The sequence below is a fragment of the Fringilla coelebs genome (assembly GCF_963513975.1).
Source record: "Fringilla coelebs genome assembly, chromosome: 4".
NCBI lineage: Eukaryota > Metazoa > Chordata > Aves > Passeriformes > Fringillidae > Fringilla > Fringilla coelebs.
The window spans coordinates 50161632-50174763 of NC_140032.1; the positions used below are offsets into that span (position 1 = coordinate 50161632).

Below are 13132 nucleotides of genomic sequence, written 5' to 3' on the forward strand. Positions count from 1 at the left end.
CAAATTTGATTTTGTTTATTAACATCAAATCAAATTTGAAAGCTGATCATTTTATAGGCAGGAAATGTTTCATGTTCCTTTTAAACAATCTCTTAAGAGCACTCTTAAGTGAGCTGAAATGCCTGCTGTGAAATTCCACTCTTTGCTTATTGAAAGAGTACATCTACAGATACAGGAATTTTTAAATCTGCTGGTATTTTTAGTGAGCTGTGCTATCAGAGTAGCTTAAAGAAAACCTAATCTTAAAAAGATCACATTTTTAAGTTATAAGGCACTGGAGCAAAGCTAAGAATGAAACTACAGACCTGAAATTGTGAATTACATGATCTCTAAATATAATTTTTTTGTAAAAGGTAGGCGTTTTCCTTTGCATTTTTGAAATGCAATAGAGAAGCAAAAGAAAAGGCCTGCCTTTTGAAAATGCAATACAGAGGCAGTCTAAAAAAAACGATGTGTCAATTTTATTATCTGGAACTGCTATTCACTGATGCCTTCTGCAAAGAAAAAATATAATAGTTAATCTTTATTTGGCACATTGTGTATTCAATGAATAGCACTTGGAATTTAACACTTGGATAAACATTTAACTATCTGGCACTAACTAAATACATCACTATTAAAGGGAATTTATGTAAAATATAATCCCACTAAGCAGCAGTGATTACCATTCAGTATCATTAGGGTAAGCCAGTTTACTGGGAGACAGTCCAATAAAAAGCAGTCACCTTGATTTAGTATAGTTATACTGTCAAAATATATTATATACAGCTCTTAATGAGGAAACATTTCTGGATTATGTGTGTACAGTATCATGACAAAGCAACAGTCCATGAGCTAAAATGCAACAAACATCCTTCTTCTGCAAAAAGAAGAAACACTTTATAACACAGTATTTGAGCCAAAACTCCCTCTAAAAAAATATTCATCAGGATCCCCAACTTTTAACAGGGCATTTGACTAGAAATCTTTGCAGGTAAGATTAATGGCTTGATTGGCTGAGCTGCCCAATTAAATCTGAACCCCTGCCTCTGTTAGAAGAAATTATCTGTGTCAGAAGCAGACTAGAAATTCTTCCTGGTCTGAGATGCAGGGTTTTGGTTTGACTGCTTCCTACCAGCCACTCAGGTACATGCATTTAGCTTGTTTGGGTGTTTTTTTTCCCCAAAATTTTATCTTTATATCTGTTTCCACCTTCTGCCATTTCTCTTCCTCCACTAAAATAAAAATCTTATGTCCCACTGTATTCCCTGTTACTCATCCATTTAGTTTCACTTCTTCCTTTTTCATTCCTCCTCCCTCTCCCTCCCTTGGTTTGAATAGATGTTAAATGCATTATGCCCACTCCACTGAATTCCAAAGATGCTGAATCAAGGTTTAGTAGTAGCTAAACAGACACTAGTTCATGTCTTCAATATGTAAAAAAACCAAGTCTACAAGGTAGTATGATGCCTTAGTGCTGCTCTTAATATTTTTGTAGTTTCCAAGACAAAGCAGGAGTAGTAATAAAGTCTTAAAATCTTTGTCATAGGCTAAGGACACCATCTACCTAAAGAATACTTTAATCTCAGCAGAGAACTATAAATTTCAGGAGACAGTTAGCAATAATACTGTTTGGTTTTTATCTTATTGGAGGAGGATAGCTTCCATCTGCATATTTCCTCTTCATGGATAACACCCTAAATGTCTGTTGCTTGTTTGAATGTTCAAGCTGAGACATTTACATGTCAGGACTAACATGTAGGTCCATGCCTGCTGGGTCTGAGTATATATCCATGGGTGTGATGCCTAGAGAGGCTGACCTAGAACAGAGGCTGGACAGAGTTAAAGAATAAAGCAGGTGTTCATTAAAAGGCCTTAAAGGATACACCTTGGGCAGCACAAGAGCCCAGCCAGGGTTACACCCAAGATGGACCCAAAATGGTCAAGTGAAATGGACAACCAATCACAAGGTCCTACATTTCCCTAAGTTTTGGTTCATTTGCATATTGTCCAATTACAGTTTCAGGTCATGAAGTCCCATCCTCCCTGCGCGCTCTCTTCAATTCATTGTTGTTCATGTTTTCTGGGCTTGAGGCTTGCAAAGGTTGTCCTTGGTTCTCAGGTTGGAAAAGGATTTTTTTGTGTAACTTACCAACACTGAACATGAAGTTCAGAGTTACAAACCAAAGCAGCACAGAATCTGAAAAATATGGAAGCTAAAACTTAAGGCACCAGGTGGCCTCCTTCTCCTTCCACGATCACATCTGGGAGACATATACCAGAGATCACTGGAGGGCACACCCAAGGAGGATCAAAAATCCTCCTGGAAGGGAGACTGCTACTAAGAAAGGGAGATGCTAAAGATCAAAGAGGAATAAGAAAGGGAAATGCTATTTCTCAGTGAACTTAATTCTACTAGTTATCAGTTGTTTTAAGGCCACTAATCCAGTTAGTACCACTGCCTACCCCCATGGTTGTGCTAAGCTCTCTTGATGTGCTTATGCACTGCCTTGTCACAGCTTACATATAAAGTGTGCTGAATCTGCAGGGATGCTGCAGATTTTTTTATTTATACAAAACAACTGTGGTCAGAATAGGGCAGAATATAGACAATTATTGTTTTAAGCTTTAATAGTGTGCAAGCATTCACAATCAGGAAAGCATTGTCCATTGGCCATAATCTGCATGAAACAACAGTCGCATAATGTTACTCTTATTCTGTTCATACAATTTCTCCAAAACAGAGAAAGATTAGTGTGCTGATGTTTAAGAATATGTTTGCTTGAGAATGCTCTGAAATGTGGAGCTTTTTCTCCATGCTCTGTTCCACAAAAGGGAATGGAGTAAACTAAAGATGTTTAGCCAACAGGAAAAAATAAAAGTGATTTCACTTGTTTGTGCCTTAGAATAACTCTGCTAAGATGTTAAGATGTTCTACAACTTAATTTTTACTATGTTTGGGGCAGGAAGATAGATATTTTCATGCTAATGTGAGAGGGCTGTGGAAACAGAAGATGAAATGACTGTTTCTTAATCCTCTGTGTATTAAAGAAGTACAAGGCTTCACTGAAATCAGATGGCACTTAGTGTTACAAGTTAAGCAGGCAGCTGCCTACCTGACTCTGCAATGAATAAATAAGTGTGTATCCAGAACTATCAAGAATGTCCAAAAAAAAGAGGTAAATAGATAAAAACAGGTACATCTTGCTTTTTTCTTTTACAAATCAAAGGTTATTAATGAATAATAATACTTATTATTCATATTAATATATAAGACATACTATTAATTTATTGATATTAATACATAATAATTAATATTGATATCAGCAATTTAATAGCAAGAATAATAAATTTTAAAATTTCAGGGGTTTTTTTTGTTGATCCCTGAATTACAGAATTACAAAATTCTCAATTCTTCATGATTTTTCCACTCCAGTAGAGGAACTGTTTCATTTTCTGTGGCCAGTGAAGATCAGAAAAACGAACATCAAGTATAGGAAGCGCAAGTATTAACTAAATTCATCAACATATGGAAGCCACAGCTACGAAGAACAGAATAAAATTAATTTCCCACTGAAATATAACCTCTGTGTAAACATATGGTTGTGAGAACTGGAAATCCACCAGAATAATTAAAGAGAGAAAACTAGATGCCTGTTAGAGCAGGTGCCTACCAAAGTTTTAGGGCATTCAATGAGAAGTTTTGCCACTGCCAAAGGAATGTGAGAAATCTGCTGGTGTCTCCAGATATTCAAGATTTTCTTAAGCACTCCAGATGCCAACACATCCTCCTCTGGGATGCCATCAAATAGGAACAAACCCATTTCAGAAAACCCACTGGTGAGTCCCAAGAGAAAACCTGAACAAGAAGCTTTAGGTAGGAGAGATACGCCCGTGGTCCCCTACAGGCTGGAACAGCAGGAAGTGATGGCAAGAGCTTTCTACTAGAAATCACACAGTAATTTGTAACAATGTTATTTTCCCTGATACAAAGCAGCCAGTATATTCTAAACAATGCCTGGCTCCAGCATATACATTGTGGGGCAAAGAAAAATGCTATTATGAAACTGTGTGCACTATGGGAAGAAAAATGGCTTCTAAGCCATTAGAAATAGCCTTTGAATAATGCTGAGATTTCCAGTTTCAAGCATGAATTAAAAATTTTCATGTGTCATGTGATTGTTCCTCGATTACTAGGTATCAGCAAAGCTCAACAAGTAGAAAATAAGGCATCTTAGTCAGCCACATCTTTAAGGTAAAGTGCATTATTTCAAATATTTCCAATCTTTCTAAATCCTTTTCAAAACTGAGGCCTTGCCCTCTCATGTAAGCTTATCTTTATTGCTGTGATTTTGCTTAACCATTTTTTCACATAAACATGTAAACTCATCTTCTTAATCTTCTAAAAAGTGTATGTAAAAAAATATTTCAAATGCATGTGCCAGCCTTTCCACTTCAGCTACATGTCAGACATTTTCAGAGCCAGGTGCTGAAAGCTGGGATTAGTGGGCATTTTCAGCCTCTTATGCTGAGTACAGCAGATCCAAAAATAACATTCTCAGCAGATTTTTCAGATTTCTCATTTATCCAAACTGGGTTATTTATGTCTGCTGTAACTTCTTGTATCTGAAACTCAGCATGCCTGGACTAGCAGCAACTTTTTTTTTTGTTGTTACTGCAATAACTATGTCCCAGAGAGCCTGCTGTTTAAAAGAAAACCTCTATTTCCTTTTTGCTTTCTTTCTCTCAGGCAGTCCTTTCTTGTGGACATTTATTTAGAGATCTTAGGATAAATGCACTTTTTTGATAGGTGCAGTATTTATGAAATGGCTCTTAACAAGTATAAATTTGTATATGCTGGCTGAATATAATGGCCAGCATTGTTTTCTGTTGTAATTCCTTATACAAGACAATTAACCAATTGTTCCCAATATCCAATAGTAGTACATACCCATATTTTCCTTGGGTGCAGGATACAGAATAAAGCAATTATACTTCACTTACTTCATTCCAGAAATGTAAGCATATGATTTTCAAATTAATTTTCTTCAGTACGTGTCTTACTCATACTTTTGAGGAAGTTTGTGGCTTTTTTGCTTGTTATGATCATTCTACACTCCATGTCACTGCAAAACAGTCTGCTTCCAGATCAGAAAAATTCTTTCTAGACAATAACACATCAATCCATGTCTGTATAGAACTAATCCAGATTATATGGAGCAGACAATGGAGTACCTTGTTTTAATGCATAGTTGTTAAAAGAAAACACATGTAATACATGACTTTCACTTCCATATTGAATATAAGCCAGTAATTCATTTAGTGCATGGCTGGCTCTGGTTTTTTGCTGCTAACAATGCTCAAGGATCATGTACCTCAGCCTTTCCTTAAAAATTTGAATTATGGGAAGTTCAGCAAATGGTGAGTGCTTGCAGGGGGACAGAGATCAAATATTTGTGTTTTTCTTTCGGAAGCAAGGCGGACAGAATCTCAGTTTGTGCAAATGAGGTAGATCAATGGTGGTGAAAGCAGCTCTTACCTTACCTGTGAATCTTGACTTATGTTACTGCAACTTTATGGCTGCCACAACCCCAGAAATGCTACTTAACTTCACTGGGAATGCTGAAGGAACTCCACAAACAATGAGGTACGTCATTATTCTAAAGCATTTCTAATGCATTTTATGTCTCATTCTTCTGTCATTGTTGCCTCTTTCATCTTCAAAACCCCCCCTCAGTTTTCTCTAGTGCCACAAGCTAGACCATATATCACTAGCCTCAGAAAGAAGTGCAGGTGACAGACAAGAACTAAAATATCTGCATAAATAGGAATATATATATTTCAAAACAATGTCTCCTGAGGAAACCATCTGTGCAGGATTTTTAGACCCAGGTCTCAGATGTGAATTGCTATGCAAGTTTCTCCTAGACAAACTGTAGTTAAAACAATTTGAATTTGGCTTGGCAAATATTTACCAGCACTTTTCACATTCAGCTGAGTATTTGACTCACCCTTCTGTAGTATAGCATATGTGTGTGTGGCATGCACCTTAATTTGACGGCTGTGACAAATGGCAGAATAGCTCCTAAAGTCAGGCAGGAGGTATCATGTTCCAGGGCATTGCACTACACTTGTCTAGGATTATCAACAGATCAGTTTTGGAAATGAGAGTGAAAAACAAAAGAAAACAGAGCAGATTACATAGAAAGAAATGGAAAGTTAAAAGTTATGATATTCATCATAACTTTGTCTTCTCTTTCTATACGGTAGAAAATACGAGAAGAAAGTAATGTTTTAGCGTAATGAAAACATAAAGATTGTATGCAAAATAAATGGAACTATAATTTTCACTGTACTCTTAGAGACTAGGGAATTTAACATTCTGCAGCAGCCACAAACCTATGGTGCATGCAGATACCAACAGATAGTGGTGTAAAGGTCACTAAAACATTCATGTGTACGTGCACTGTGCAAAACTGAAGTTGTCTTTTACTGAAAATCTCAATTTGTTGTAGTATCATTGGGTTTAACTACTGATTTTGGCTGGCAGTAGATAGGAGTGGGTTGCATTAGCATATTAGTAATGTACTAGACCTTATATAAGATGAAATAATATTTTTATCTCCAAGTTTTAAAGCAGTGGATAAAACTTTAACTTCTGTGATAAACATTACTACCATGAATTCCCAACAAAATCACAGTTCTATAAAACTATCTTAAAATAAACTATTCCTTGAATGGCTTGTTTATCTTACATTAATAAGATGATTTACTGAACTATAATTTAAATGTATACTTCATTAATTTAATCATACACATGGAAATATACTAAACAAGAACAGAATAACTTTGCAAAATATTATTTAAATTATTTCTGCATAACAATTAACATGTACTTTTATATAAACAATTTGATTTCTCATTATTATTGTGTAATAATTTATACACAGACACAGAGGTACAGAATGTCTCTCATAACTAGGTATTGTATATATGATAATATAGGTTATGATTAAAAATCAATCAGCCAAATCCATATTAAGATGTTAACTGGATGGATGACAGCTGTGAGAAAGCATTCAGAAAGCTGATTCTGTATCTATTTATTGAATCAATCTATTATATGCAATTTACCTCAATCTCTGAAGTCATTTGAACGTACTGCTGTTCTCATAAATTATCTCAAGCCTGAAGTCTGTTCCCCAAATCATCAAACAACCTTGATAACAAAAGCTCATTGTTCACTGACACTTGGCAAAACTTAGGTATGGAAGTGTCCGGTCCCCTTGAAACAGAATTGAATTGATAAACTGATTCCTAAATTACCAGCAAGCTGTTTAAAAAAAACTCTCCTATCTGACCCATATCTAATTTTCAGTGCATTATTTCAGCTGCCCACAGTCTTGGGCAAATGCAATTATATGGAGATGTGTATCATAGGGCAGCTCAGCAGGGCTATATCCATGTCACTGACTTAACACACTAAGAGCATGGGAAATTATGGAGAGAATAAATTTTCTAGAATTACCCCAAAGAGAGAGGTCAAAATCCAAATAATCTGTTTATCTGATCTGGCAGCTGCAAATCTAGAAGAGAAAAGATTTTGGAAAGAAGAGCAAAACCCTAGACTGAGACAGAAGAGTCTGGTTTCAAGGAAGCATCAGTAAGTTTGCTGTACATTAGTAAAATTATTTTGCATCTGCCAGACTTGTTCTCTGACACAGCTATGTGTCCTTCATGGGCAAAATAGCAAACTCTGCTATTTACACAAGTAAGTTATCACTTTTCATATGATCATCTCTATAGTACTTACTGTTTAAGTATTAAGCTTAAAAGTAGTGGAAGTAAATCCAATTGGATGTTGGATTAAAGTACTGGATATACCTTATAAATAAATCCAGAACCTTCAAAAAATAATTGATCAAAACCTTAAAGATTTTATTACTTTCTGGCTGATAATCTCCTTCTAAAATAGTGAGAATTAAAAATGGACTACTATTAAATGCAGACGCTGTTATAATCCAATTTTGACTTGATCTGGATGGTGCTTATATTCAGTTGTGAAAATCCTCATCAAGTATTTTACACCAACTAATCCAAGAGGCTTTGCTTTGATTTGTAGAATACCATCATGTGAAAAAAGCCAAGACTTATAAATAGTTTGTACTTTTGAGTGTATTGATGTTTCCAGAGGACTAACTCTTTTTTTTTTAATAAAAAAGTTTTAATTGTGGCTTGTACCTATCCTGAAAAGTTTTTCAACCTGAAATTGTACACATATTTTTCTTCTGCCACAATCTGAAGCACTAAGAAAGTTAAACTCAGAAAAGTCTTATAAACTGTCATGTTCATTACCTTACCTTTCTGTCTACTGGGAGTGGGGACAAGCATTCTAAAGTTTTTGGTGAAAATGACATCTTGTTCCATTCAGATGTTATTTTTGTTACATACTACATATCAAAGTTGACTGTCTTTGGATATCCAGCCTAGTTCTGCTACTTGAAACTCCTGGAATTAAGAAATCTGTGACCAGAAATCTGAGGAGAAATACATTACAAGTAGGAAACTATGCTCTTTCAACCAGAATTAGCAAGCAGCTCTCTTATCCTTTTCCCCATCTTATGAGGCTTATTTCTGCATCTCTGTTCTTTTTTTTTCCCTTGAATGATCAATTAAAAAAGTAAGTGTTCTACTTCATTGTGGAGAAAGGAATGGACTACAGATGTTCCAAATATTCAGGTATTTACCTGTCACTGTCTTCGTTGCTACTGGAACGTTACAGACATATGGGTTAAAAAACCCCCAAAACTCCGTAGAGCCAATCTAGCAGCCTACTGCTCGAGTCAGTCTTTCTGCCACATTTTAATTCACTGATCTCATATGAGTTCAAATTTGAAAGGCCGATACAACTTACTGTTTTGTGCCAGAGCTTGAAGCAGACAGTCCAAGCATCCCTCCAAGCTATCTGCTGTGCTGTCAGTGGATGTTATCTTCAGCTTTTTCAGGGCTTCACTTAAATTATCTGCTTGATACACAAAAAGGAAAAAGAAATAAGTGTCCTCATCAATTTGGTAACAGCACTATAGTCTTGAATGTAAATAATGTAAACAGTTCCTGTATCAATGAAGAAGACATGCATGGTCTGTATTCTGAGGATACAAAAAGCCAGGAGGCAAAGGTTATAGATGAAATGAAACTTTTCAAATGTATATATACATTTATCATTTTGCATCAGAGAACAGAATGTCACAGCAGGTGACATGGCTTTATGAAATGCCACTGAACAGCAATTTATCTATCAGTATTTTCTCAGTCTTGCTGGTACAGAAAACCAGCAGCTGTTTCTTTGCTTCTCCCCTTGTGTGTGGGAATAAAATAGAATAGAAATAAGCACATCTTGATCTTCTTCATCAATAGAGGCAAAGTAATTGAAAATGCCAATTTCTGCATGCTGTGTAGGCTTCCATCTTGACTATTCACAGATGCCTAGTGCTAAGCTTAGAGCCTTTTAAGAATTATGCCACTTTCCACCACAATGTTACAAGCATCATTGTTTATAGGAATTGTGTTAACTCTTTAAATTCAACTGATCCATAAAAACAGATGGCATCTTCTTGAAATAAGAAAGTTCTATTGTGGATTTCAGATAATTAACTCTTCCCTCTTTAAAAAAAGCCCACCACCACCCAAACACAAATGAGATTACATCATTCTCAAGACACCTATTTGCCCAGTAAAGGTTAGGGTAATATGACTGTTGCCATTTTGAGGATTCTATCCTTTCATGAGCAAGATTTAAGGCTGCAGCTGCAGCCTGAGCCTCTGGTAAGCCCACTGATGACTAACCTCTCTCTGAATGGACTATTCTTTTCAAAATGAGTGCTGATTCAGTTTCCATGCCAACTCTGACAGCAAGCAGAAAGTGTTACTCAAAACAAACAATGTTAAATAGTGTCTCACTGTCTCTTGGTCCCAGTGGGTGATCAAGAGCCTTGACCCAAGCCCGACACAGCCATAGGTGCAGTTTCTTTTCAATGCATTACTTGTATCTTCTGAGCCTGACTAGCAGCCAGTGCTGCTTAGAGCTTCCCACCAGCGTAGGAAGCCTCCTTGACAGGTGAGCTGGCACCTGCTGTGCTCTGCCTCCTCTTCACTTGCCTATGTATGGGATGGTGCAAAGGAAAAGAGTGAAGACACAGCAGGCATCCCATGAAAAGGGTGGAAGCTCACTGATGGAGCTGCTTTGATTCTCAGCCAAAGCTGTGGCTTTTGTTCCACCTCCAATTTTTATTAGCATATACTTTTGTAGTTCAATATTCCATACATATAAAGGTGAGATACTTAACTTTCTAAGTGCTCAGTATTTATATATGAAATTGCTTATATTTTTCTAAGATCAGGCAGTTATTTTGTCTATTCATAATGAACACGTTCTTAGCAACACTAAAGCCAGGAGTGTCAGTACTCCTTAACGCAACCACACTTGGTTGTGGCTCCTCAAGATCTTAAAAACCTTCCTCCCTACCACCTCCTCACTATGCTGAACTGCCACCTTCTGGAACAAGCTAACTGGGAAAAAAACCCCTAAATTTGATTTCCCCTCATACTCACATTACTCTCTAGCAGGCTTACCACAGCACTTTTCTTGAATCACCTTTAGCCAACGGTAAAGTTGAACACGCACTGTGAAGTCTCATTGCTTAAATACATTATTCAGGATATACCACTAGAATTTGTCAAAAGACACAACTAATCAATGACCAGCCCCAGCACTACAATTTTACATTGTGCACTCCACCTCCGCTCATACCTTCTTCACCTGCCTCCTTCTCATATTCTTCTCCTCAGTTTTCTGCTAACATAGCACTAATTCTCTTCCTTCCTTACAGGCATCTCATCTCCTTGTATATTCACGCACTTAACTTTGAAGCTATAGCAACATTTACAATAAGAAGACTCAATCTACTACACATATGAAAAGCAAGGGTTCCTATAATCTAGGGAAGAAGAAAATGCAAAGATAAGAAATTCACTGTCGCACCAGATTTTGCAGACTGTTGTCAGAGAGCACACCCAGATTTCATTTCTCTCATACAGCCTCTTCTTCACTTGTGCTCCATAAATCACAAGATCCCACTTATTATTTAATTTTTTCTGTGCAGAGATGAGTGCTTTATATAAAACACTTGTTATTTCTTTCACTCCATTCCACATCAGAACCTGCAATAGTTAGAAGTCTGCCTAGTCTATTTAACTACCACTCCCTTCTGCTCAGTGCCATGTAAAGTTTTTCTGGGGAAAGTCCACTATTTTAATACTACACAATTACAGATGATATAAAAAATTACGCATTTTGGCCAAAATTGTTCAAATGTGACTATCCAAATATTTCATTCCCTAGGACAAAGAAATCATTTTTTCATGGTACCAAGCATGTGCACATTCCACTGACATACATGGACATTTAACAGCAACTTCAGACAAACTTCCAGTATCAATGGGCACGTGTGACAATTGTACCTGTGACCATGCTACTTTTAAAATATCTTATGAAACAATGTTGCACTATGTGCCAAATTACCCTCCCAACTAGGTATACTTGGATGCTGTATTTTCAAAATAACGTAACAGAACAGGACAGATTAATTTAGAAACCATATGCATAAAGTGTGCTTCTAAAATAAATTACAATAATCCTTAATTTTCTAATAAGCCTACAGCTCTAAAGTTCTTGCAGCTTGACACTTAATCACTGTACTAAAGATGAAAATATTATAGGAGAACTGTAGAAACAACAGATCTCTTGACCCAATGCCACAAGGCCAAGAGCACAGAGGGAAGAAAGCATCCTTCAAGAAAGAACTCATTTGTTTACTTTGGTTCTTTCTGTCCTAGTCTATCTCCTTTCTAAACTGAGTTGATACCTTGAAAGAGACAGTTTTGAAACCCAAGAATCTTGGACATGCGGAAACAGATCTTCAACAGATTCAGAGGTTTTGTTATAGTATAATTTTTTTTCTTTTGTTATCCTGAAAAGAACAAACCCTTATAGTCTGTAATGACACTGACAGGGATATTCAGAGAGAAGTGCTGTAGTGTTCCAGAGGGCTCTCACCATATAATCACATAAGGCTTCCCACTCCTGCTGTTTCACTGTTGCCCCAAACCCATTGTTTATGGGAAGAAGCTGCAAATGCTTCTTTTCCAAGTACAAAACCCCTGTTGTTTTCTTGCAATAATCTCCTGCTTACTTTTGTGTCCTCCTCTCCTTCCATAGAAGCTGTTTCCATTAGCCTTGTTGCTGCATAGGCTGATCACATTGTCAGCAATAAAACCCCATCAAATAAAAGCAATATAAGGAATCTTTTTGGCTGAGTATCAGAGAAACGTGACTTGGTACATTGTCGTGTGAAGCAAGTGCAAGTCGTGTGAAGCTCATGTTAGGAAGATCTAAGGGTGCAAGATTAGGATGACTGAGGTAAGAATTGGCTAGTAATGTTCCCTGTGGTACAGCTGGTCAGCAATGTGGTATCATGTTGTGAATATATGTGGCATGAAGTCTGACATTTAATACAAGTATCAACTATTTTGTTGATGACCCTAAGCACAGGGAGTCTCTCATATCTGGCTTACAGTATTGCTTTCAGAAAATAAGTCATCTTATCTGGACAAGAAGCTCTGAATCCCACATACCTTAATCCTGTATATCCTAATGTTACAAACTGGTAAGTTAGCAAGTGGAGTCTGCCAAGAGCTGTCAGACCTGTCTGGCCCATTCCACCTACAGTTACATTTTGTTTCCCCAATAACTACTCCTGCACAAACACTCATAAAAAATGAGGCTGTTTAAATTCCTTGATTGCCCACATTGCTTTTTGGTAGCACAGCATTACTACTATCTCTCGCAACCTTTTGCTATCTCTTGTGCAGGCATTTTTACAGAGAAAATTAGTCAGAAAGTAACATTAGTGAATGTTTTAATATTCCATTTCACTTCACTGTACTCTTTTTCCTAAGAGCTTTCTGTGACTCACTCCTGTTTGCAGTCACTGACTTGTTTTATGCAAAAGAGCTGTTTTTTCATCTAGTAAAAGTTTGGTAGTTCATCAACTTTGTTTAGAGTCAGGGCCTCAGGAGTGCTGGTTAGACAGCA

At 36.7% G+C, this 13132-nt stretch overlaps 1 protein-coding gene across 4 annotated transcripts in view; it reads right to left on the reverse strand.

Annotated features, from left to right (window-relative positions):
* RAP1GDS1 (Rap1 GTPase-GDP dissociation stimulator 1) overlaps positions 1-13132 on the reverse strand; it is a 90556-nt gene that overhangs the window by 49698 nt on the left and 27726 nt on the right. For 3 of the 4 annotated variants that reach the window (XM_084204060.1, XM_084204059.1, XM_084204057.1), the window contains exon 2: positions 8894-9004. In XM_084204060.1, the coding sequence (XP_084060186.1) occupies positions 8894-9004 (111 nt within the window). The remainder of the gene's footprint in view (positions 1-8893; positions 9005-13132) is intronic. The other variant, XM_084204058.1, reaches the window with a different exon arrangement.